The sequence below is a fragment of the Hyperoodon ampullatus genome, assembly GCF_949752795.1.
Source record: "Hyperoodon ampullatus genome assembly, chromosome: 15".
Lineage (NCBI taxonomy): Eukaryota > Metazoa > Chordata > Mammalia > Artiodactyla > Ziphiidae > Hyperoodon > Hyperoodon ampullatus.
Window position 1 is genome coordinate 70,537,734 of NC_136928.1, and position 27,023 is coordinate 70,564,756.

At 36.1% G+C, this 27,023-nt stretch overlaps 1 protein-coding gene across 3 annotated transcripts in view; it reads left to right on the plus strand.

The window, feature by feature from the left end:
* ATAD2B (ATPase family AAA domain containing 2B) overlaps nt 1-27,023 on the plus strand; it is a 150,668-nt gene that overhangs the window by 34,480 nt on the left and 89,165 nt on the right. For all 3 annotated transcript variants that reach the window (XM_079720413.1, XM_079720412.1, XM_079720414.1), the window contains 7 exons: nt 1,369-1,485; nt 4,275-4,350; nt 12,759-12,857; nt 14,440-14,551; nt 14,955-15,070; nt 16,774-16,948; nt 24,712-24,800. In XM_079720413.1, coding sequence (XP_079576539.1) covers nt 1,369-1,485; nt 4,275-4,350; nt 12,759-12,857; nt 14,440-14,551; nt 14,955-15,070; nt 16,774-16,948; nt 24,712-24,800 — 784 coding nt within the window. The remainder of the gene's footprint in view (nt 1-1,368; nt 1,486-4,274; nt 4,351-12,758; nt 12,858-14,439; nt 14,552-14,954; nt 15,071-16,773; nt 16,949-24,711; nt 24,801-27,023) is intronic.

Sequence of the window (27,023 nt, forward strand, 5' to 3'; positions counted from 1 at the left end):
TTAGAATTTATGTACATTATAATTTACTATTTATTTATTTTAAAATTTATTTTTGGCTGCGTTGCGTCTTCGTTGCTGCGCGCGGGCTTTCTCTAGTTGTGGTGAGCGGGGGCTACTCTTTGTTGTGGTGCATAGGCTTCTGATCGTGGTGGCTTCTCCTGTTGTGGAGCGCAGGCTCTAGGCATGCTGGCTTCAGTAGTTGTGGCTCGCGGGCTCTAGAGCGCAGGCTCAGTAGTTGTGGCGCACGGGCTCAGTTGCTCCACGGCATGTGGGATCTTGCCGGACCAGAGATCGAACCTGCGTCCCTGCCCTGGCAGGTGGATTCTTAACCACTGCACCACCAGGGAAGTCCCGTAATTTATTTTTTAAATGTATAGCTAGGTGAATTATCATAAAGTGGTCACTCATGTCAAGGCATAAACTATTACCAATACCCCAGAAATCTGCTTTATGCTCTCTCCCAATCCCTGCCTGAATTTTTCTACCAAAATGACTAATCTGAGTTTACCTGTTGTCAACAGGCCTAACAAACCATTATACTGCCAACAAAAATTGCTCTTGCTGTAAGATTAGTAATTATCTTTTAAGCATTTTTTTGAACTATCAAGTAGTATGTGAATATTGACCTTATTCAGTGGTTAATTGGGCATTGAATGAAGTGTGTTGTAATAAAGGTTTGAATCATATTCTATTATTGCTTTGTATGACCAAAAAGGTAATACAAAAAAATTGGAAGGTCATAGGTAAATCAGGAGCTCAAATATGATCATATTTATATATTTAGCAGAGAACTAATATTTTTAAGAAAGGCATTTTCTTTTACATCTGTCTTTTTTTTTTAATTAATTAATTTATTTAATTTGGGCTGCGTTGGGTCTTCGTTGCTGCACGCGGGCTTTCTCTAGTTGTGGTGAGCGGGGGCTACTCTTCATTGTGGTGCACGGGCTTCTCATTGAGGTGGCTTCTCTTATTGTGGAGCATGGGCTCTGGGCTCTAGGCCTGCGGGCTTCAGTAGTTGTGGTGCGAGGGCTCAGTAGTTGTGGCTCGCAGGCTCTAGAGTGCAGGCTCAGTAGTTGTGGCACAGGGGCTTAGTTGCTCTGCAGCATGCAGGATCTCTTCCCGGACCAGGGATTGAACCCGTGTCCCCTCCATTGGCGGGTGGATTCTTAACCACTGTGCCACCAGGGAAGTCCCCATCAGGGTTCATTTTTCATTGTACTGATTTATGCTGTGTCATACAATGTTGAAACTTCTAAAGCTCACTTGTGCAGAAAGAATAAAATTAAAATATAAATATTCAGTTCTAGAGTGGACCAGTCTTTGTGGATTAAAACAGTATTTTGTGTGTGTGTGTGTGTGTGAAACTAGAATCTCAAGAGGAAGATGGAGATATTGAGGTTGAAGAGGCAGAAGGAGAAGAAAACGATAGGCCATATAATCTGAGACAAAGAAAAACAGTGGAGCGATACCAAGCACCTCCAATAGGTAAGAGACTCTAACTTATTTCCTTTTTGTAGTAGAGTAGCTTATTCTACTCCACCCCTTAAAAAAATCAGTGTCGCTGAATTTAAAAGAATGAAATCTCTTATAGCAGTTCTTTAGGGCAAGTTTCTCTGTGTTCCAAGTGGTTAAGTATTGATAATTTAGCTAAAGTCAGAAAAGGGCAACTTGTCCAGTAACCTATGTTTGTGTTTTGTTTTTGGTTTTTTTTTTGAGAAGGAAAAAGTTTTATCTTAATGCTCTTAAATCTAATGACGGGTAATCAGTTCCACAGGTACTGTTTTATTGACTTTCTTCCCAGCTGTTGGGAAATTCCATCACTATTGATTTCCTCCAATTCTTAAAAAATTGAAATAAAATTCACATATCATGAAATTCACCATTTTTGCTGGGTTTTGCTGATTTTTAATCTGTACAATTTATTGCTTTTTAGTATATTCACAAGGGTGTGCAGTCATCATCACTATCTAATTCCAGGACATTTTATTACTCTTACACTTCCATCCCCACAGCCCTTAGCAATCACTAATGTATTGATACTTTCTGTCTCGATAGCTTTGCCTATATGTGACCTTTTGTGTCTAGCTTCTTTCACTTAGCATAATGTTTTCAAGGAAGAACCTGGATCATTTTATTCAAACTCTTAAGGCTCTGAAGCAGTGATTGATTCTCTGGAATTATTAGAGTTACCTCACAAGAAGCTTGCCCAAGTATGTAGACATTTCTCTACTCCAGTTAGAAATCACTGTCAAAGATAGCCCTGTTAATAATGGGGGAGGTATGTTGGGACAGAAAAAAGATTGTGAGCCATTTTTCTAGTTTTTTTTTTTTAAGCGTTATTAAAGAGGTATAATTTATATGTAGTTCACTGCTATTGCATATATAATATTTCATGTGTACAGTTTGGCAAGTTTGAACTATCTGAGGGATATACCTATGAAACTGTCACCGCACTTAAGGTAATGAACATGTTCATCAACTCTCCCAAATTTCGTTCTGCCTGTTTATAATCTACTCCTAACTTTCTTTTGCCTCCCCACTCCTAACCCTCAGGCAGTGACAGATCTCATCTGCTTTCTGTCACCATAGATTAGTTTACATTTTCTTTAATTTTATATACAGTATATACTCTTTTTTTGGTCTGACTTCTTTCACTCAGTATAACAATTGTAAGACTCATCCATGTCGTCGACTATAACAGTAGTCAACAGTAGTTTTTCTTTTTATTGCTGAGTAGCATTCCATTGTATGGGTATATCACAATTTGTTTATCCATTCATTTGTTGATGGACATTTGGATTGTTGACATTTCTGGTGTCTGGCTATTATAAATAAAGTTGTTATGAACATATGTTTGCAAGTCTTTGTTTGGACATATATTTTCATTTTTCTTATAAACACCTAGGAGTGGAATGGCTGCATTTTATGATTATGTGTATGTTTAAGTTTCTAAGAAAGTACCAAACTCTTTTCCAAGGTGATTATATTGCTTACATTCTCACTAAGAGTGCATGAGAGTTTCAGTTGCTCCATATTCTTGCCAACATTTGGTGTGGTCATTTTTTCAAGTTAATTTTAATACATATTTATTGTAGTTTTAATTTACATTTCCCTAATTACTAATGATGTTGAGCATATTTTTATGTGCTGATTTGCCAACATTATCTCTGGTGAAGTATTCAAATCTCTTGCCCATTTTTTCAATTCAGCTGTTTGTTTTTTTATTAGTGAAGTTTTGAGAGTTCCTTATGTACTTCAGATATCAGTCCTTGTGATTTGTAAATAGTTTCTCAGTCTGTAGCGTTTTAAAAAAATTCTCTTAATAGTGTCTTTCAAAGAGAAGAATTTGTAATTTTGATGAATTTCAGTTTATGAAAACATTTAAATTTTTTTTTTTTTTTTTTTTTTTGCGGTCCGCGGGCCTCCCACTGCTGTGGCCTCTCCCGTTGCGGAGCACAGGCTCCGGACGCGCAGGCTCAGCGGCCATGGCCCACGGGCCCAGCCACTCCGCGGCATGTGGGATCCTCCCGGACCGCGGCACAAACCCGCGTTCCCTGCATCGGCAGGCGGACTCTCAACCACTGCGCCACCAGGGAAGCCCGAAAAAAATTAATTTTTATAAATTTATTTACTTATTTATTTTTGGCTGCTTTGGGTCTTCGTTGCTGTGCACAGGCTTTCTCTAGTTAGCTGCGGAGAGTGGGGGCTACTCTTCATTGCAGAGCGTGGGCTTCTCATTGCGGTGGCTTCTCTTGTTGCGGAGCACGGGCTCTAGGCACCTGGGCTTCAGTAGTTGTGGCACATGGGCTCAGTAGTTGTGGCTCTCGGGCTCTAGAGTGAAGGCTCAGTAGTTGTGGCACACAAGCTTATTTGCTCCAAGCCATGTGGGATCTTCCCAGACCAGGGATTGAACCCCTGTTCCCTGCAGTGGCAGGTGGGTTCTTAACCACTGTGCCACCAGGGAAGTCGCTTTCAAAAATTTTTTAATGGGTTGTGCTTTGGTGATGTGTCCAAGAAATCTTTGTTTAACCCAAAGTCACAAAGATTTAGCTTAACATTCTTTTTTAGAATGTTTATTTGAAACTTACAGTATTTATCACAAAGTTTTAATTTTTGTTGTGCTTCTTCTAGGCAGCATTTAGAACTTGAAGACATATGACTGGCTTCTGTTCAGAAAGTTAACAGAACTAATTTCTTCTTCTTTAATACATCAGTTTATCAATTTATTATCAGTTATTTCTATGTTGTCTTTTTCTTTTCTTTTTTTCTTTCAGTACCAGCTCATCAAAAAAAGAGGGAAAATACGCTCTTTGATATTCACAGATCTCCAGCAAGAAGGAGTCATATCAGGTATGTTTTGTTAGTTTTTGAAAGGAGGAAATATTTCCATCTATCATTTAGATACCTCCTTTAAGTAATACATAGTATAATGCCTTCCAGTTAGAATATAGGTATTGATGGTGTTAATGACAATGGCAATGAAGAAGTAAATAGCATCTTTCTTTAGTGACTAATAGTTTTTACCCTATATGTGACTGTTATCTTCCTGTTTCAGTTTGCCCAAAGCGGTTTTTGTTTTAACAATTATGTTCCCTAAAGCTGTACAGCTCTCTGGTCTCTTAGCAGAGTTGAATCTGAGAGACTCACATTGCTTTCATTGGGTGCATTGATTCAATTAGTTTTTGCTACTTTTAGTTTCCTTTTGCCCTTTCTTTTAGGTATATATACAAAGGAGGCTTTTTGATTTTGAAATATTATTTTGTCTATTATGTTTTCTGAAAAGGTAATATATTCCCCATGGCTCAAAATTAAAATTAAAAAATAAACATGAAAAGCTTTTTTCTAGCCTCAGTAGCCTCTCACTATCCCATAGAAACATTTTTATTGGTTTGTATATCCTTAAAGAATATGTTCATATATATGTATGTATATATGTGCTAATACATATATTGATTGTTATCCCATCTTTTTACACAAAATATACCGTGCACATTGTCCACACCTTGTATTTTTCACTTGATTTATTTTAACTGTCTTTTCATTTTAGTGAAATTTCACATTTATGTTTATAGTTGTATAACATTACTATGTATAATATAGATACACTGTAATTTTTAAATTAGTTTTTTATTGAGAGTCAGGTTGCTTTCAGTCTTTTGCTATTATAAAATACAATATAATGAATACCCTTGCATAATCATCATTTTGCATGTGTGCAACTATATTTGTAGGATAATTTCATAGAAGTGGAATCTCTGAGTTAAAGGGAATATGAAATTGTAATTTTTTTTTTTTTTTTTTTTTGCGGTTCGTGGGCCTCTCACTGTTGTGGCCTCTCCCGTTGCGGAGCACAGGCTCCAGACGCGCAGGCTCAGTGGCCATGGCTCACGGGCCCAGCCGCTCCGCGGCATGTGGGATCTTCCCGGACCAGGGCACAAACCCATATCCTCTGCATTGGCAGGCGGACTCTCAACCACTGCGCCAACAGGGAAGCCCTGAAATTGTAATTTTGATGACCTTCAATGGTATTGAATCAGTTTGCAGTCCACCCAGCAATGTAGCAAAGTGCCAATTTTTCCATATTTCTTCCAGCAAAACATGTTTTCAAACTTTTGGATTTTTGCCAGTCTGAGAATTGAAAATGAAATCTTGGTTTATTTTTATATCTCTTATGAGAGTAATTTTTCATATGTTTAAAAGACATTTACTTTTTTTCTGAAATGTCTCTTTGTAAAGTTTGCCTATTTTTTAATAAGTTCTTGCTCTCTTTTTTTTGTTTAATAACTATTGCTAATTTTACAAAAATATATGACCATGTGAAGGTTCTTGCTTTTTTATCTATTTTTAGTAGTTCTTTCTTTATATAGCAGAGAGATCAGTCGTTTGTCACAAATTGCCAGTCTTTTTCCTCAGGTCAGAGTTTGTCTTTTAACTTTGCCTTTGGTTGTCTTTACCAGAAAAAAAATTTTTTTTATGTCATCAAATTTATTAGCCTACTAAGGCTTTTAGATTTTGAATCATAGTTAGAAAAGCCTTCCCAAATCCAGAGTTTTAAGGAAGTTCACCTTTGTTTATTTTTATTTTTATTTTTTTCCATTTAGTATACTGTTTTTTTTTAATTTAGTTTTTATTGGAATATAGTTGATTTACAGTGTTGTGTTAGTTTCAGGTGTACAGCAAAGTGAATCAGTTATGCATATACAATCTTTGTTTATTTTTAATGTTTCATTTTTTACTCTTTAATTTTGATCCATTTGAATTTTATCCTTGTGTGAGATTTGTAGTATGGATCCAACTTTTTTCCCGGGTGGAAAATGGGTTGTCCCAACCTCATTTATTCAATAAGTCTATAATTTCTTCATTGATACCAGTTGCCACATTTATTATCAAATTATATATAATGTATAAATATTATATTACATAAAAGATGCCCCTGTCCTTTTTTTACCCCCATTATTCCATTCTTCATTCTTATATTTATTCTCAGGTGGTTATTTCTATATGTGAGAACAGTTAATTTCTGTATATTAATTTTGTACCCCACTTCTTTATTGGGAATGCCTCTAGCATGTCCCCATTAAGATTGATGATTAAGAAATATATTTTGTGGTAATGGTATTATATCTTCAAGGGTTGGTGGTTGTTAATAATCTTGCCATTGGGGCTAATAGGATTTTTTGGGTTTTTTGGTTGTTTTTTATTGGCCACACTGCGCTGCTTGTGGGATTTTATTATAGTTCCCAACCAGATTTGAACCCAGGCCCTCTGCAGTGAAAGTGCGGAGTCCTAGCCACTGGACCACCAGGGAATTCCTAGGTTTTGTGTTCCAATTAAGGATTTTGTACCTCAACCAGCTTTTGGGCCATTTTTACTTCAGTGTTGAATCTTAGCTTCTGATGATCTTTTTTCTGTACTTAATTTTTCCTATCAAAGTAATACATAGACTTGGTTCAAATAGCTAGTAGACTAGGTTTAATAAAAGTAATATTCCCCAACCCACTTTTCCTCACCTTCAATCTTATTGTCATTTAGCAATCAATTTAAACATTTCTGCTTTTGGTTATTTTGATAGCTATTTCCATATACTATATAAATGACATTCTATTTCTTGTCTTTTGATTTCTTCCTCAGCCTTATACAGTTGTAACACTAACCTCAGTTCTCTTTGGTCACAGGAAATTTGAATCATTATACTTGAATCTCCATTTTTGTTTCATTAACTATAGACAGTATCTTTTGACTCCTCACTTTTAAGATTAGGACCTTAATATCCACTCTCTCCACTTCACTCCTTCTACATTTTTATATTGCCAAGACTGATAACATTTATGGTTTGTTCTGGGACAGTTATTAAGCCTCACTTGATTTATTTCTAGGTTAATTCTAAGAGTTGAAAACCAGTGAATAGTTTTTACATTTCTATGAGTAATGACAGTGTTTTTCATCATAGAGCTATATAGAGTGCTAGAGTTAAATATCCTCTGTGGATTTTATTACTACCTCTGGCCACTTAATGGAATTAAGTTTATTCTTTCATTCAACAAGTGTATGTTGTATATCTTCGGTACGCACCAAATATCATTCAAGGCATTGGATATTCAGAAGTTAAAAATGTAAAAATTCCTGTTCTCTTGGAGCTTACATTCTACTAGAGGGAGATAAACTAATGGATACATAAACATAGTGTGTCAGATGGTGACAAATGCTTGGAAAAAGATAGTGGGGTGAAGGGGAACATAGAGTTCAAAGGGATAGGAATGGGGGCGATTGTATCACCTTTTGCACAGCCTTCATGTTCCTTCAGGGACAGGAATGTGTGGGGCTTCTTGAAGTGATTCATGTAAATGGAGAAAAAGGACCCAATGAGGTCTCCTGATAGTCTCAGTAAAGGTGATGATTTCAAGAGTTCTCCTTTTTAAAAAAAAATATATATATATATTTATTTATTTATTTATTTATTTAGCTGTGCTGGGTCTTAATTGAGGCATGTGGGATCTTTAGTTGCAGCATGCAGGATCGTAGTTCTGGCATGTAGGATCTAGTTCCCTGACCAGAATTCTGGCCCTCTGCATTGGGAATTCGGAGTCTTAACCAGTGGACCACCAGGGAAGTCCCAACAATTCTCCTTTTTAACATTCAAGTAGTCTCAAGTTTTCCAAGCTTCTGAACATACCAAAGCATTCATATTTTTTTTGTCAGATGACATCTCTCCTAATGTCATCTTTCTGTTCCACTTTGGGGGGATACTGTTTTAGACCTGCAGCAAAGTGACTGCTGTAGGACTTAAGATTGCTTTCATGGTTTGGATCCACCACTTACTAGATCTGATGTCTTTCTCCTTTTTGCTTTACTGTTTCATTTTGCAAGAATATAATCTCAACTAAATTACTCGGAAAGAATGTGTGGAAGTCAACTTTGCATCTTTGAAAATGTCTTTTATTTTCATAATTCCCAGTAGTTCTGTGAGTTAAGAGAATTGTAGATCCACATAGGTTTCCTCTAAACCCTTAAAGTTCTTGCTTCACCGTACTCCATGACATATTGTTGCTGTTGAGAATTCAGTCTGGTTTAATATCTTGTTTCTTTGTAGATGCACATATATATATATATATATATATGTGTGTGTGTCTATATATATTTTTTTGTTTGTTTGTTTGTTTGTTTGTTTTTTGCGGTACGCGGGCCTCTCACTGTTGTGGCCTCTCCCGTTGCGGAGCACAGGCTCCGGACGCGCAGGCTCAGCGGCCATGGCTCACGGGCCCAGCCGCTCCACGGCATGTGGGATCTTCCCGGACCGGGGCACGAACCCGTGTCCCCTGCATCGGCAGGCGGACTCTCAACCACTGCACCACCAGGGAAGCCCTGTTTGTTCATTTTTTTGAGCCTCTTGCTCTAGGCCCTATTGGTTTGGATATTTTTTTTTTTCAACTCTGGGATATTTTCTTGTATTATTATTATTATTATTTTTTGCGGTACGTGGGCCTCTCACTGTTGTGGCCTCTCCCGTTGCGGAGCACAGGCTCCGGATGTGCAGGCTCAGTGGCCATGGCTCACGGGCCCAGCCGCTCTGTGGCATGTGGGATCCTCTCGGACCAGGGCACGAACCCGTGTCCCCTGCATTGGCAGGCGGACTCCCAACCACTGCGCCACCAGGGAAGCCCCCTCTTGTATTATTTTTTGTTATGTTTCTTCTCTTCATTTTTTCCCCTCATCTGCTTAATAACTACTGTTATGTTAGTCCAACATTGGACATTGGTCCTCTGTGGCACTTGCCTTTTCTCTCATTTTTCTTTGTCTTTTTTGCGCTCCCCTTTTTTTTTCCTGAGAGATTTTATTCTTGTTATCTTCCATCCTTGCAATTTTATTTAGGCAAATATTTAAAAAAGTTTTTGGATAGCTTTCTTGTTCTCTGATTTTTCATAGCATTCTGTTTTTATTTCATATTATCTTGAGTCTCTTCCATGATATTTTTGGTAAACATTTGTTGTGAAAACACATAATAAAATAAAAAACATAATTAGCTCGCAAATAGTTACATATCCAAAGGACATTTTCTTATCTAGTAAAAACTATGCTCTAGCCACAGAGGACTGGAATAGCATCACTGATGTCTCACTTAGCTTATTTTATTTTTTTTTTTTGCGGTACACAGTCCTCTCACTGTTGTGGCCTCTCCCGTTGCGGCGCATAGGCTCCAGACACTCAGGCTCAGTGGCCATGGCTCACGGGCCCAGCCGCTCTGCGGCATGTGGGATCGTCCCGGACCAGGGCACGAACCTGTGTCCCCTGCATCGGCAGGCAGACTCTCAACCACTGCGCCACCAGGGAAGCCCTCACTTAGCTTTTTTTTAAAAAAAAGCTTTATTAAGATCCACATCATATAATTCATCTTTTTTTTTTTTCTGGTATATTCACAGATAACTGTGGAACTGTTGCCACAGACAATTTTAAATACTGTTTCATCTGCTTAGCAAGAAACCTGTTCTCTTTAACTCTAACCTTCCTACCACTACTTCTACGCTCTAAGTCCTAAGCAACCACTAATCTGCTTTCTTTCCTCATAGGTTTGCCTTTTCTGGGCATTTTGTAAAAATGAGAATATAATATGTGGTCTTTGTGACTGGCTTCTTTCAGTTTACATGTTTTCTAGGTTCATACATGTTGAAGCGTTTATCAGTACTTCCTTCCTTTTTATTGTCAAATAATGTTCCAAGGTAGGAATTTGTCACATTTTGTCCATCTACTCATTGGTTAATGGACATTTGAGTTGTTCCCAGCGTTTGGCTTTTATGAATAATGGTGCTATAAAAATTCATGTACAAGTTTTTATGTGAATATATGTGTTTGTTTTTTTTTTTTTTTTTTTTGGCCACGCTGCATGGCTTGTGGGATCTTAGTTCCCCAACCAGGGATCGAACCTTCCTGCATCCTTGGCAGTGAATGCATGGAGTCTTAACCACTCTACTGCCAGGGAATTCCCGGATGTATTTTTGTATTTCTCTTGACTATATACCTCAGGGTAGAATTATCGGGTCATGTGATTACTTTATGCTTAATCATTTAAGAACTGCTTGAATGTTTTCCAAAGTGACTATACCATTTTACATTCTCTCCAGCAGTGTATGGGACTTCCAGTTTTTCACATCCTTCCCAGCGCTTAATATTGTCTGACTCTTTGATTCTAGCTGTCCTAACGAGTATGAAATGTATCTCATTGTGGTTTTTGAATAGCACTTCCCTGATTACTAATGATGTGAGGCATCTTTTCATGTGCTTATTAGCCATTTTAAAATTTTCCTTTGAGAACTGTCTCTTTGTGTCTAGTGCCTGTGTAAAAATTGTGTTGTCTTTTTTTTTTTTGCGGTACGCGGGCCTCTCACTGTCATGGCCTCTCCTGCTGCGGAGCACAGGCTCCAGACGCGCAGGCTCAGCAGCCATGGCTCACGGGCCCAGCCGCTCCGCGGCATGTGGGACCCTCCCAGACTGGGGCACAAACCCGTGTCCCCTGCATCGGCAGGCGGACTCCCAACCACTGCGCCACCAGGGAAGCCCTGTGTTGTCTTTTTATCATTGACTTGTAAGAGCTCTTTATATATTCTAGATTCAAATTCCTTATCAGATATATGATTTGCAAATATTGTATCCTATGAGTTGTTACTTTCTTGATGGTGTTCTTTGAAGCACAAAAGACTTTAATTTGGATGAGGTTCAGTTTATCTTTTTTGTTGTTGTTCATGTTTTTCATGTCATATCTAAGAATCCATTGCCATATCTGCCGTCATGAAGATTTACTTCTGTGTTTTTTCCTAAGAGTTTATAGTTTTAGCTCTGTGTTTAGGTCTTTGATCCATTTTGACTTACTTTTGTATATGGTGTGGTCCCTTCCCTTTTAAGGTCCAGTCAGTTTTTTGTGGTATTGTTATACATGTTACGTTTATACATTTTACAAACCTAGCAATACATTATTAAAGTTATTTATATAATTCTCTGTTATTTAAAAAAGTTGAGAGAAGAAAGTCAGTCAAGTGCATGCTTATAGCTTTTGGATAGTAACCTTTTATTATTCTGGTTCTCTTCATTTGTTTTTGTGCATTTGAGTTATCATCTGGAATCATTTCTTTAGCCCAATACTTACACTGTTGCTTCTGCTTACCTCATTTCTGCTATTTTCAGATATATTACATTTTTATATATTAGGCTCACCACACACACACACACACACATACAGACACACACACACAGGGTAAATAAGAAACTTGGGAACAGGCATTTTCCCGATGGAGAGAAAGAAGTAGGAGAGAGGTTATATATCAGAATTGCAAAGATTGAGTAGGTAGTTATTTCAGCAGTCTTCCTGAAGTTTTGGGAGACATGAAAAACTGATGCAGGATGAAATGAAGGGACTTCTATTAATCAGGAGAAGGAATATTAGACAGGTTAAAGATCTTAATGAGAGTTGGGGAAAATCTGGGTTTGCTATTATGGTTGGTGGGAATTGCAGTAAAATAGGGATGCACAGGCTGTGGACCATCCTTGAAAGCCAGTTTGAGTTTGAAGTAAATTAATTTACAATGATTCCATTTTGTATGATTACCATAGGTATCATAGAGATGTCATCAAGTATATTAATAATGAAGCATTTATTAAGTGTTACTTTTCCTCGAGAATGATTTTAGCTTGATACATTATCTACTCATTCCATAGTAGTTCTGATTGTAAACTATTTCTTTGCTTATTTCATCAAAAATACTTTATACATTTTATAAGAAATTCAAACAGGATATAAGTCTTAAGTGGAAAGCAGAAACCCTTGTCTCTCTGTAAACCAATATATTATTTTCTTTAGTGTCTGGACTGTTTTCTGATTATTTGGGAAAAGGAAAATAAGAAGAGAAAAAGATAAACTTTCTTTTCTAATAAGAGTTTGATGTTATTTATCAATCAGTGATAGACATTCCCTAAATTTGGATGCAAATTCAATTTGTTGCTTGATGCCTTTATGAACTACCCTATTTAAAACATTATAGCCTCCCTCTCCTCCTCCTCCTGTTTTTCTTTTTTATCTGTAGAACTTACCATATTTTTACTTCATCAGATGTAAATTGCATGAGTATAGGGATCTTAATAAATATTTGCCAAATGAATGAGTGACCGTGTATATTTTCTACTGAGCTAGTAGTAGCTATGATGCTCAGAATGTGTTTTTAAAAGCCCTTTGCTGCTGTAATGATTTTAAGGATTTTACTCTCTTTAAATAGGAGAAAGAAGCATGCCATTCATAGTAGTGACACAACTTCTTCTGATGAAGAACGCTTTGAAAGAAGGAAATCAAAGAGCATGGCAAGAGCAAGAAATAGGTTAGTAAAGTTTTAATTGTTATTTCCACGATAGAAAAAAGGAATAACAGTTTAAACTTTTTGAATATGATTCTTACCTGTACTAGCATTTTGCTAACAGTGATACTTAACACATATTTTAGTCTAGAGTAATACACTGACTTGGTATTTACTTAGTAATTTTTAGAGTAGAAATCTAACCTTGGGAAACTTCCCATAAATTACTTGCTTTGTAAGTACTCAATAAAATAGTGTGTGGGAAGGTAAAAAAAGAGCCAGGGAAAGAGGCCAACCTCTTGGACAGTCTCTTTTTCAGTACCTCTCCTCTAATCCAAATCCACTTAATGAGGTTGATTTTAGATGCTTATAATGATTATAGCACTCAAGAGTAAGATTTGGTTTTTAATAGAATTATTTCAGGAGCCCTTGGGTTTTGTTGGAAAACCTGTTTTAGCTTTGGTTTAATGAGTGCTTCTGGTGATCTTTGCTTAACTAGAGTAAATGACTCATTGCTACATGGCTCACTAAAATCTTGAGAGTTTTCAGTGCGGGAGAGAATCAGTATTTTGTCTAATAAGTTATTAAAGCATCAAATTATAATTTATTATTTAAAATTTAAGTTAATTTTCTAGCTTATATTTATAATACTAAAGGTACATTTTATTTAGAAATTCTACGTTTAGGAAAGCATTTCTGTAATTTGGCATTATATATCTATTGTAGAAATACCAAGTTTTCAGTTAGCTGCTCTTGGAAACAAGTTTGGGTTGGTGTAGATTGTATGCTAAAAAGAGTTCCACATGTGGATGATGGAAAGAAAATGTAAGAGAAAAATCTAAGTTTAAATAAAAAAATTTAATGCCTCTTTAAACTGAACTATTCTGTTACCTGCTTTGGAAATAGATTTTTAAAGTAAGTTAGGATTCAGAAATGTCAGTGAAAGTACATTCATTGTAGAAGCTATACTTTTTTTAGGCTATTTATGTCATCTTTTGGTGTTTATGCAATGTTAAAAGAGGAAGTAGATTATATTTTCTTAGGGGTAATTACATTAATATCGTATAGGATTTTAAGTAGCTAAAAATGTATTTTAAGGTAGTTACACAAACGATAATGCTTAGTTTTCAAAATAGGGTCTAAAATTGGTTTCCCTTGAATAAAACGGAGGGAAATTTATTTCTTCAATCATGTAAACTGAGTATACATACCCACATAATATCTGAGGATAAATTTAAATGTTATAATAAAGCTTGAGTTCATTTAATGCCGTATATTATATTATAGTATTTATAGTAGGTCTTTTTATTTTATGCTTATATAATGTGGAATATCAGGTTTGTTAAGTTTTCTAATTTAGACTAGATTGGGTTTTTTGGACAAAGAGATTCATGGTCTTATTTGCTTTCTCTAGTGAATAAATTTATTTCTGGCCTGTTGAAAAGAATTTAGGAAAAGTAGTTTAAAAATATGAAATCTCTTGTCATTTTCTGGGTTATGAGAAAAGGGAGGATGATGAAAATGTGTCAACAAAGATTTAAACTTGCTTATGACATTAAGAATATGAAACTTTAATGCTATCTACTTGAATGTTTATGAATTTCAGATGTTTGCCTATGAACTTAAGAGCAGAAGATTTAGCTAGTGGTATTCTCCGAGAACGTGTCAAAGTGGGTGCAAGCTTGGCTGATGTTGATCCAATGAGCATTGATAAATCAGTAAGTTTTGTAAATGTTTTTCTATAAATAGTTTTTTTTTTAAAGTTCATTACTTGTTTCTAACACAACACACAATAAAAATAGAAGATCACCATTGTTAGTGGGTTTTTTTGTTGTTGTTGTTCTTTTGTCACGCGGCATGCGAGATCTTAGTTCCCCAACCAGGGATTGAACCCGTGCCCCCTGCAGTGGAACCGCAGAGTCCTAACTACTGGACCTACAGGGAATTCCCCAAAGTATAGTTTTTTGAACTCTGTTTAACTTTATATATGAACTTTATGTTTAAACTTCAGTTCCTGCTGAAGGCATATATTTTGGAATCATAAGATTATCTCATAAATTAAAAAGAAATCTATAAACGGTTAAAATTATTTTGTAATAAACTTTCCCACTTCTTTCCAAGGTGCGGTTTGATAGCATAGGTGGATTGAGCCATCATATTCATGCACTTAAGGAAATGGTAGTATTCCCACTTTTATATCCAGAAATTTTTGAAAAATTTAAAATTCAGCCTCCAAGGTGAGTAATGTCCTAGATGTTTATTATTTTTATTACTGTTAATTTATCAAATTTCAATTAGTAGGTGATTATAAATCTAAATGTTATTTATAAATATTTCATATGTATTTGATGTGTCTAGCAATGAGAATTAGGAATGAAATTTTATTATTTAGGGCTCAAAAGCTGTGGTACTAAGTGTGTTCTTGAAGTTTATATTTCAGCATTTAAGAGTCAGACACAGGATGAGATTCTTTATGCAGGCCTTGAATTTACAAGTGGATTGCCTAAGTGGATTTTCCTTAATTTGGTCTCCTAATAGCATTCAGTTTGATACGGTATACTGGTTAGTCTTTGAAAGCACAGTTTCAGCAAAGTGTTTCTTTGACCCATTGATGTGGTATTTTTGAAATGGTAAGCTTGATAGTTTATTTTTATGATCAGATTAATTGTGTTTGATCATGAGGTGGTTAGCTAGTTAACTATTAGGAAAGGCTGAGAAATTATGTCAAAGGAAATTGGGCAGAATAAAATATTTTGAAGATGTGCATATAGACTTAAACTGCGAAATATTCCTTTTTATTTCTAATTTATTATTCATGTGTCTCTAATTTATTATTCATGTGTTTAAGGATGCAGAAAATCTTGTTAAAGAGTCATCTTCTATTTGAGTGGGTTAAGAGTTGGCCTGTAATTATGCAGTGGCTTTTAGAAATCATGGTAGCAATTTATTTACGTCTTATACGATATAACTTGAATTTTTTTTTTTTTTTTTTTTTTTGAGGTACGTGTGCCTCTCACTGCTGTGGCCTCTCCCGTTGCGGAGCGCAGGCTCCGGACGCACAGGCCTAGCGGACATGGCTCACGGGCCTAGCCGCTCTGTGGCATGTGGGATCTTCCCGGACCGGGGCACGAACCCCGTGTCCCCTGCATCGGCAGGTGGACTCTCAACCACTGTGCCACCAGGGAAGCCTGATATAACTTGAATTTTAAAAATAATTGTTATTTTTTTCAAAGCCATTAAAGTAGTATAGCCTTGGGAGAAACTTTAAAAAATGGAGTTATAAACAAAAAGTATTATAAGCAGAAAGTAATCCTACTCCTTAGGGATGAACAGCTTTCTTTTATATATGTATGCATATATTAAGTTTATATTTTGCCTGTATTATGCACATTTAAACATTTAATATAAATGAGATTATTCAATAATGCCCTTATGTAACTTTATTTTTCACTTTACAGTGTATTATAGACACCTTTCCATATCAATAAATAATGTGTGTATTATTCTTTTTGACATCATACTAGTGTTTAAATTGCAGATATAGTGGTGTATTTATCTGTCCCTTGTTAGTAGATAGCATTTAGGTTTTTTTAAAAAATCTATCTTTATCACTTTCTTTTGATTATTTCTACATGATATAATCTAAAATGTGAAATTTCTGGGTCCTAGGGAAAGTACCTTTAAAATTTTGATGTAGCTTGCCAAATTACTCTCTACTCTGATTGAACTATTTCTTGTGTACCAAAGCTTGGTTCTTTGAGAACATCCTTGAGGACTCTCAACAAAGTAAAACTTTTGTCTGTATACTACAAAAAGCTATATCAGTGTCTAATACTAATAAAATATACATTAGTACAGAATTATAGGTGCATGCTTTTGTATTGGTTATTAGTGCTGTTGGTAACATTTATCTACTTTTATTGATTCTTTATTCCTCTAGGGGCTGTTTGTTTTATGGCCCTCCTGGCACAGGTAAAACCTTGGTTGCCAGAGCGTTAGCTAATGAGTGCAGTCAAGGAGACAAAAAGGTGGCTTTTTTTATGCGAAAAGGAGCAGACTGTCTAAGTAAGTGGGTTGGCGAATCTGAGCGGCAACTTAGGCTTCTTTTTGATCAGGTAAGTGAAGTCAGGTAATATGAGAATATCTTCTTTAGAATACTTAACACGTTTGGTCTATAAATACAAACTGTTCATGACGAGTCATATTTTCCAATCAATTCCAGTCAATTTCCAATGTTAAATTTAGGATCAGTAATCTGAATTTGTATGCCTTAGAGGTATTTAATAGCAGTTTCACTAGTACTAATTTAAGATGATTCACAAAATATTTATTGAGGTGGCTACTAGGCATATAATACCATGTTAAGTGCTTTTGAGAACCCTGGATATAACATATATATCACTAGATTATAATCTGAGGAAGTAGAACAAGCATAAGAAGTTAAATATCTGTGCAAGAAATCTCAGCAAGCAGTATATTATTTATTTTCATGAGTTGTAAATATGGTATTGGAAGAACTCAGTATTAAGTGAATGCTTTTAAAAGGCAGAGTAAGGTAAGTGAATAGTATCATATAGGCTGTCTTTACTATTTATATATAACAGTAACTTTAAAAATATCATTTCCTAATACTTATAAAAATTAGTCCTGATATAAATTTACTTTTAATTGTTTGAGCTACTGAAGGAAGTCATTCATACTTGGTAATGCAACTTATATTTTGTTATGTCTAAGGAAATTCACATGACATTTAAAAAAATGCTTTCAGCAAGCATTTGTTGAAGACCCATTACTGAGTTGATGTGTATCAAAGTCCTTTGTAATTGGTCAAGCACTTCAAATATTATTTTTAGTTATATTAGTATTAAAAACTGCTGTGTTCTAGGTAATGGGGGCTCTAGAAAGAGGAATAAAATAAAATTCTTAACCTCAAGGTGCTCAGTGTCCATTGGGAAGTCAAACATATGCAGTCTTCATGTTTCAAGAGAATTTAATAATAATTGGAAAATAATATAAAATAACATTGGTGGATTAGGGAAGAGTTAGCTTGGGAATGCTGGCAAATTGTCCATGACTTAATTTTAAATTTTTGACAGAGTTATTCCTTTTGCCACTTCATACTGGGGTAGGAATGTCTCTTGGTTTCATTCAAAACCATAGCATAAATCTGCTTTTTAAATCTATATTTACTTTATTTGCTTCATAGTTTTCTTTGTGGGTAAGAGTATTTGAAATGTTTGCTTTCTTTTTAAAAAAACTGCTCATAGTCATTTTTGTCTTTTTAAATGTGAAGAGTCTGCATTCCTAAATTAAGTATATGATCTATTCACTAAATGAGATGAAGGAGGTACAGTCGGCCTTCCATATCTGCTGGTTCCACATCCACAGATTCAGGCAACAACTTCGTCTCCGGTTGGTTGAATCCACAGATGTGGAATCCATGGATATGTAGGGCTGACTGTGCTATATGCTATTTTATATAGGGGACTTGAGCATCCTCGTATTTTGGTATCTGCGGGGAGTCCTGGAACCAGTCTCCCATGGATACTGAGGGATGACTGTACAATATTTGGTGTCAGAAAAGTGTTAGTTTATATCTAGCTTTACTGTTAAGTATGTAACTTTAAGTAAATGAAAGCATCTGATCCTTATTTGCCTCCTCTATAAAATGGGGGAAATAATACCTATCTAACTGGACTACTGTGAGTTTTCACCGAAAGGAAGTGTATACAGTTGACCCCTGAACAATACAGAGGTTAGGGGCACCAGCCTCTGTGCATTTGAAAATCTGTGTATAACTTTTGACTCCCCGCAAACTTAACTACTAATAGCCTACTGTTGATAGGAAGCCTTACCAATAACATAAACAGCACGCATGTTTTGTATTGTGTATTATATATTGTATTCTTACAATAAAGTAAGCTAGAGAGAAGAAAATGTTACTAAGAAAATCATAAAAGATTTACAGTACTGTACTATATCACAACCAAAATTTTATGTTGCCTGAATGCAAGATGAATTCTCTCTCTCAACCTACATCAGTATTGTCTTATGTGATACAAAACACTGTAGATGTTATGCATATTACTAACACTAGACATTAAGAACGAAAAGATAATATGAAAAAGAAATTCATATTTATTATAGGTATAATGATTCATGCATTGATAACAAAGAAGCAGCAGTATGATTGTTTCATGGTAGCCTAGCCTGTACACTAGTGAATGAATTGTTATAAACTTTTTATGGCATACACAAATTACAGTCATATTCATAATACAGAATTGGAAACATTGTTATATTAGGAAAAAAACTGTTACCTGTGATGATTGGCTGAAATGCAGCTTCTCCAATTACGAGAGAGGGTCATGCTGTATAGTAATATAGTTCTTTGAAAGCAAAGGTATAAAACTGTAAGAAAATGAACGCATTATTAATTTTTTATTAAATATCACTCACCTTATACCTATGTGAGGATATGCTGGCCATTTCAGTACAAGTCTTGTACACGATCGTCTACACAATGAATACTTTAAGTGGTAATTATGACAAAAATGTCTCATACAGTTCTTGCTGTACAGTTATTAGATTTTCACATGAAGACACTGGCACACATACATAATAGAAAGTTTATTAACTGTACAGAATGATGATTGTTTACTATTCATTAAATGGAAGTGGATTATCATAAAGGTCTTCATCTTTGTCATTTTCATGTTGAGCAGGCTGAGGCGGAGGAGGAAGAGGAGGGGTTGGACTTGCTGTCTCAGGGGTGGCAGAGGTGCAAGAGGTGGAGGAGGTGCAAGGGGCGGCAGGAGAGACAGGCACACTTGGTGTGACTTTATGAAAATACATCATAATTTCTGCTTGACTTTTTTGCTTTTTCATTTCTCTAAAAATGTTTCTGTATGGTACCAATCCTTCTTCCACCGTTTGCTCTAGTCTCAGTGCCCATATCATAGACAGGTCCATGTGGTAAAAGCAGTCAAAAGCAGTTTTGAGTAGTCGGAACATTTCTGCCAGATTGTCTAAGGTCAATTTGTTTTCTTTTTTTTTTTCTTTTTTTTTTTTTTTCAATTTTTTTCAATTTGTTTTCTGGCACTGCTTCTGCTACCTTTTCTTTCTCATTGCCTGGCACTAGTTCGGAAGCATCATATCCATCTTCTGGATATTTCGTCTTCTGTCAGTGCCTCTGGTGTTATGTCTGTTAGCTCTTGAGTTTCTCCAAGATTCATATCTTGAGGCCCTTCATGCCCCACCTTTTTTTTGCCATATCTACAATCTCTTTTGTGATTTACTTAATTGGCTGTGTCATAAATCCTGTGAAGTCACCCACAGCATCTGGACATAGTTTTCTCCAGCAGGAATTTATTGTTTTGGGCTTGGTGGCTTTCATGGCTTTTTCTAACAATAATGGAGAGAAATGGTGTAACCCTTCCAGACATTCATGATGTTCTCTCTATTGGGGCTCTCTTCCATAGTGTTGACAATCCTTTCCATAGTGTCCTGTCTATAATGAGGCTGAAAAGTCCTTATGAACCCCTTATCTAGAGGCTGAGTTAGAGTTGTTATGTTTGGGGACAAGTAGACCACTTCGACATCTTTGGTATTGAACTCATCGAGTTCTGGGTGGCCAGGGGCATTGTCCAATATCAGAAGAACTTTAAAAGTGGGTCTGTTACTGGAAAGGTGCTTCCTCACTTCAGGGATGAAGCATAGATGGAACCAATCCAGAAAAAGAGTTCTCATTGTCCAGGCTTGCTTGTACAACCAAAAGATTGGTAGCTGGTGTTTATCTTTTCCCTTCAAGACTCAGGGGTTAGCAGCTTTATAGATAAAGGCAGTCCTGATCGTAAACCCGACTGCATTTGCCCAAAACAGTAGAGTTAGCTTATCCCTTCCAGCCTTAAATCCTGGTGCTCATTTCTCTTCTTTACTAATAAATGTGAATAGGGCACTGTTGTCTGCATTAAAAACCTGTTCAGGCAGATACCCTTTCTCATCAGTGGTTTTCTTAATTGTGTCTGGGAACTTGTTTGCTGCCTCTTGGTCAGCAGATGGTGCTTCTCCTGTTACCTTGCCTTTTTTTTTTTTTTTTAATTTTTAAAAAAATGTTTATTTTTTTCAAAGAAAAACAGCAATAGCCAACTGGAAACCTACTTATTCTTCAACTCCAATTTTGTTTTCTTTAAATTTAGAAGTGACTTACTGATTTACTATTTTAAACAAACCCCAGCACTTCCCTGGTGGTCCAGTGGTAAAGAATCTGCCTTACAGTTCAGGGGACACGGGTTTGATCCCTGGTCAGGGAACTAAGATCCCACATGCCGTGGCCACTAAGCCCCTGCCAGAGCTCGTGTGCCTCAGCTAGAGAGCCTGCATGCCGCAAACTACAGAACCCATGCATTCTGGAACCTGCACGTCACAACTACAGAGCCCATGAGCCCTGGAGCCTATGCGCCACAGCTAGAGAAGAAAAACCTGCATGCCGCAACTAGAGAGACGTCCGTGCGCTGCAACGAAGAGCCCCCATGTCACAACAAAAGGTCCTGAGTGCCTCAACGAAGATCCCGCGTGCCGCAACTAAGACCCGACGCGGCCAAAAATTAAATAAAAAATGTTTAAAACCAAACCAACCCTCCCTTTCCCCTTTAAACGTTTACCATCTACTTATGCTGAATCCTTCCAAGGACATTGCTCCAGCATATATCTCCAGGTCCTTGCTTTGCTTCTTTTACCAAAAAATGCAAAACACAGTTCCATCATGCATCTGAAGGCTCCAATCGTCAAAAATAGGAAAAAAAAAAAAACTTTGGAATAGCCAGTTAACTTGAATAAAAAAAAATCCACATGAATGCCTTTTGGTTGGGGCAGGAATTCACTCCTGTGTTCCCGGTAATATGATCCAGCTCCATAAATCCTTGTAATTCATCCTCCCTATCCTATGCACATACCTCTATCTAAAATTATTTGCTGGCATTAATTTCTACAGGTTTAGATTTTTCATCTTCCTTTTGCTTTAAGTTTTCATAGAATGACCTTGCTTTTTCTTGAATTATATTACAGTCTACAGGAATGCTTTTCTTATATCCTGCATCCACATAAAAGCTGTATTTTCAATGAGATAAAAAGGTATTTTGCAAAGAGTTCAAGGTTTCACACCTGTTGGTGTAGCTGCAACAAGAGCTTCAGGGACTTCCTTTTCTTCTTCTTTTTAAAATACCCCTTACGCTGGATTCATTTATCTTGAAATGGCCACAACTGCAGCTGCAGACCTAAATCTACAGTACATATCAAGCAATTCAACTTTTTCTTGTAATGTCATGCCTTTTCTTTGCTTCTTGGGGGCACTTCCAGCATCAATAGTGGCACTTTGTATAGGTCCCATGGTGTTATTTAAAGTTTACCATATTGCAGTTAACACAAAGAAAAATATGCAACATCACTTTAAGTAAAAAGAGGTCACTTTTTACTGTGATGTGTAATTTACTGGAGAGGGGAACTGCTCATGAGGAGAAAATTAGCATCACACGGCATTTCAAGCGGATACTTGCAACACTTCAGTTCAGCGCAATAGCAACAGGAGGTGGCTATGAAATTATTACAGTAGTACAGTATGTACCACAGTTAATTTTATGCAGTTATGATTTAATACTGCATCTTTGTTAACATTTCTCTCGACTGTAAATGGAGCAGGTACAGTGTTTCTTCATGTAAGTTTTGATAAATTTTAACTTTTTATAATAGATTTGTGTATATTTTATGGTAGTAAATGATAAAATAGACTAGTATCATGTATATTTTATACACCCATGACACACTTTGTTCTTAATTTCTTCACTGTTTCTAGGCTACCCAGTTCATCTGTGAGTTTTTTCAAATTGTCATAAATCTCCCCCAAAATATTTTCAATATATTTATTGAAAAAAATCCATGTATACAAAGGTCAACTGTAAAGTGCTTATCACAATAACTGGTGTTGAATACACTGTACTTCCTTTTTGCAATTGTGTGAGGCCATAGTTCTAAAAAAGAGCTGTGTTTCATGTATGTAAAAGTAATGATTAAATCTTTACTCTTCTTCTCTTATTATGTAATTCTAGCCTTATAAAGTTTTTTTTTTTTCAAAAAAAGCAAAGTTTTATGGTTGAATTGTCCTTCATTTAAAGTTATTAGAGGAACTTCCCTGGTGGTGCAGTGGCTAAGAATCCACCTGCCAATGCAAGGGACATGGATTTGAGCCGTGGTCCGGGAAGATCCCACATGCTGCGGAGCAACTGAGCCCGTGAGCCACAACTACTGAGCCCGTGTGCCACAACTACTGAGCCCATGTGCCACAACTACTGAGCCCGTGTGCCTCAACTACTGAAGCCTGCTCGCCTAGAGCCCATGCTCTGTCCACAACAAGAGAAGCCACCACAGTGAGAAGCCCGTGCACCACAATGAAGAATAGCCCCCGCTTGCCACAACTAGGGAAAGCCCATGCGTAGCAACAAAGACCCAATGCAGCCAAATATAAATAAATAAATTTAAAAAATAAAATTATTAGAGAACACTGGAAGTTTAATGAATATCGTTATCAGTAAGGGAGAAATGAAAAATTTGTATCCATTCTTTAATAAGCTGACCTTCCTGTGAACTAAGAATTAGCTTTAAGTAATTTTGAAATGAAAATAAACTATATTCATTTGAGTAAATTATATAACAGTTTTCATTTGTAATCTAAAATTTGTTTACCTTAAATCAAGTTCCTACATAGATCTGAGATTTAGTGAGAAAAATGACACTGTGAAAGTACCAGAAGAAAACTCAGGAGAATTTTGTTTCTAATCTCAGAGTAGGGGAAGTCTAACTATGGAAGAAAAGAATCCACTATATAAAATCTTTTTTTTACATACTGCGTGGCAACAATATGGTAAGCAAAACCAGAAGATGATACCCTTTGTAGAGAAATATTTTCATTTCCTTTCATAGAGAGAGTCTAATTTTTAAGTAAATATAGCTCCTAGAAATCAGTAAGCAGACCAATGAGCCAATAGAAAAATTGGCAAAGGATATGAACAGAACTGGTGTAGAAAAAGCAATTTTAATGGCTCTTTTAAGATGTAAAAACTCATCTTCCTTGATAATAGAAATAAAAATTAGAATGAAAATGAGGTAACATCCTTTATCTTAAAAAGGTAGTCAAGAACAAGAAGTCTGATAATAAATTGTTGGTGAGCAGTCTTAAATATTTCTGGTGAGAAGGGTAAATTGATACATCAATGGAAGGTAATTTGCAAGTATCTAAATTAGGAATGACACATGCCTTTTGAAACATAAGTTCCACTTTTATAATTTTTTATATTGATATGTTTATACTCATGTGAAATGTTAAATGTACACAGATATTTGTTCAAGCATTATTGATAATAGGAAAAGATTGAAAACAGCTTAAATGTCCATGAGTAGGGGACTCGTTTAATTACGGCACATCCATATAGTGCGGCATTTTGTAGCTGTTAAAAAAGGATGAAGCAGATCTTTATGTACTTACATGTAAGCGAATTAAAATGTATCAATAACATAAAATAGGCTGTGTTATACAATAAAAGCAATGTGTATAGTGTGTTTAAATGTGTTTAAAAATACATGTTTGTGTATGTGTATAAATGACATGTATGGAAGAATAAACAAACGGAAAACACTAGTTGTCTACTGGGTGGAGACCTTGTGGTTAGAGTCTGGGGTGATAAGGAGCTTTCCTTTTTCCTGTATAATCTTTCTTACCTGCTGCATGTTGTACCATTTGCTTATATTACCTATTAAGAAAATACAGTAATTAAATTAAAAATGAAAACTAATACAATGAATAATGTTTGTTTCCTTTTTATACTAGGCATATTTGATGAGACCTTCTATAATATTTTTTGATGAAATAGATGGATTAGCTCCAGTTCGCTCTAGCAGGCAAGATCAGATCCACAGGTAATTTTTCCTAATCTGATTATGTTGAATTCTTTTCATTTGTTGACATAGTATTTAGATTTGCACTTGGATAAGTGCTATGAGGCTTATAAGATGTGACCTCTGTCCTTGAGGAAGACTTCTTTCATTAGCACAGGGGTCAGCAAACCACAACCCATGAGCCAAATCTTCTCCCTCTTTTTTGTAAATGAAGTTTTATTGGAACACAACCATATTCATTGCTTTTTGCGTTATATATATCTCCTTTTGCACTACAAGAGCAGAGATGAGCTAGGGGTTGTGAGAGAAGGATCATATGACTTGCAAAGCCTTAACACATTTACTTTCTGGCCGTTTACAGAAAAAGATGCCTAATCCTGATTTAGCATAATGTTTTTGAAATTTATCCATGTCACATACACTAATATTTTGTTCTTTTTAATTTCTGAGTAGTAGTCCTTGGGCAACACACACACAGACACACAAAGTGTGTGTCTCTGTGTGTATGTGTATGTCTGTATGTGTACCACAATTTGTTTAATTCCTCTGATAGAGATTTGGTTTGCTTCTAGTTTTGGCTATTATGATAATGCTGCTGTGAACATTTGCATACACATTTTCATGGGACCATATGTTTTCATTTCTGTTGGGTAAATACCTTAGAGAGAAATGGCTGAATCCTATGGTAAATGTTTGTTTAAACTGATACTACTTTCCAAAGTGGTTCACCATTTTATGTTTTTAACTGTAATGTATGAGGATTTGGGATGCTTCTCATTCTTCCCAGCATTTCGTATTTTTACTCTCTTTAACTGTTGCTATTCTAATGAATGTGTAGCAGTGGATTAATTTTCATTTTTCTGATGACTAATAATATTGAGCATCTTTGCATGCACTTATTGCTCATTTACATATTTTCTTTTGTGAAATGTCTGTTATATTATTTTACCCTTTAAAAAAAAAGAGATCATATTGCATGTCTCATTGTAGTGTAAGATTTTTTTTATGTGCTCTTAAAACAAGCCCTTTGTCAGGTCTATGTTTTGAAAAGTTTTCTACTAATCTGGCTTGCCTTTTTTTTTTTTTTTTTTTTGTGCGGTACGTGGGCCTCTCCCATTGCGGAGCACAGGCTCTGGATGCGCAGGCTCAGCGGCCATGGCTCATGGGCCCAGCCGCTCCGCGGCATGTGGGATCTTCCCGGACCTGGGCACAAACCCGTGTCCCCTGTATTGGCAGGCGGACTCTCAACCACTGCGCCACCAGGGAAGCCCTTGCCTTTTTCTTTTTTTTTTTTTTTTTTTTTTTTTTTTGCATTACACGGGCTTCTCACTGCTGTGGCCTCTCCCGTTGCGGAGCACAGGCTGTGGACGCGCAGGCCCAGCAGCCATGGCTCACGGGCCTAGCCGCTCCGCGGCATGTGGGATCTTCCCAGACCGGGGCACGAACCCGTGTCCCCTGCATTGGCAGGCGGACTCTCAACCACTGCGCCACCAGGGAAGCCCCCTTGCCTTTTTCTTAAATATGACTTTTTGAAAATCAAAACGTTTTAGTCTTGATGAAGCCCCTTATGTAAATTTTTTTTGCTATATATTTTTGTGCCTTGAGAATAATTTCCTAAACCAATTTGTCAACAATTCTATATTTTCTTCTAAAATATTAGTAGTTTTGGCCCTTAAATTTTGGTCAGTGATTCGTTTTAAAGTTAACATTCATATGTCAGCATAAGGTAAGGGTTTGAGTTAATTTTTATAGCTAGTGCAAGGTATGGACTGAAGTTTACTTTTTCCATATTTTTTTTCCAATTGTTCCAGGACCATTTAATGAAAAGGTTACCTTGTCTCCATTGAATTACTTGGCATCTTTGTCAGAAATTGACCATCAATTTGTCTATTCCTAGACTTGTTAGTTGGTTCCATTGATCTTTAGGTTTATCCTTATATCATTGACTTGATTACTTGGTAGATTTCTATTGATTTTTATTAGTATAAGCCCCCAACCTTGTTCTTTGTAATTTTGTTTTTCAATGAGTCATCAGAATTTATTTATGTGTTCATTAAATTTCAGGTATAATTGTAAGCAATTGTTAGCAAGCAGATAAAAAATTAACTTGCTATGTTGGTTTTAGAAATATATTCTCATTATTAAGTTAAATCACCTCATAAGTTGAACATTTTAAAAAATAAGCAAAGTAAGACAATATGGAAATTTTAAGTAAAATTAACACACAGAAATAATCACTCTAAC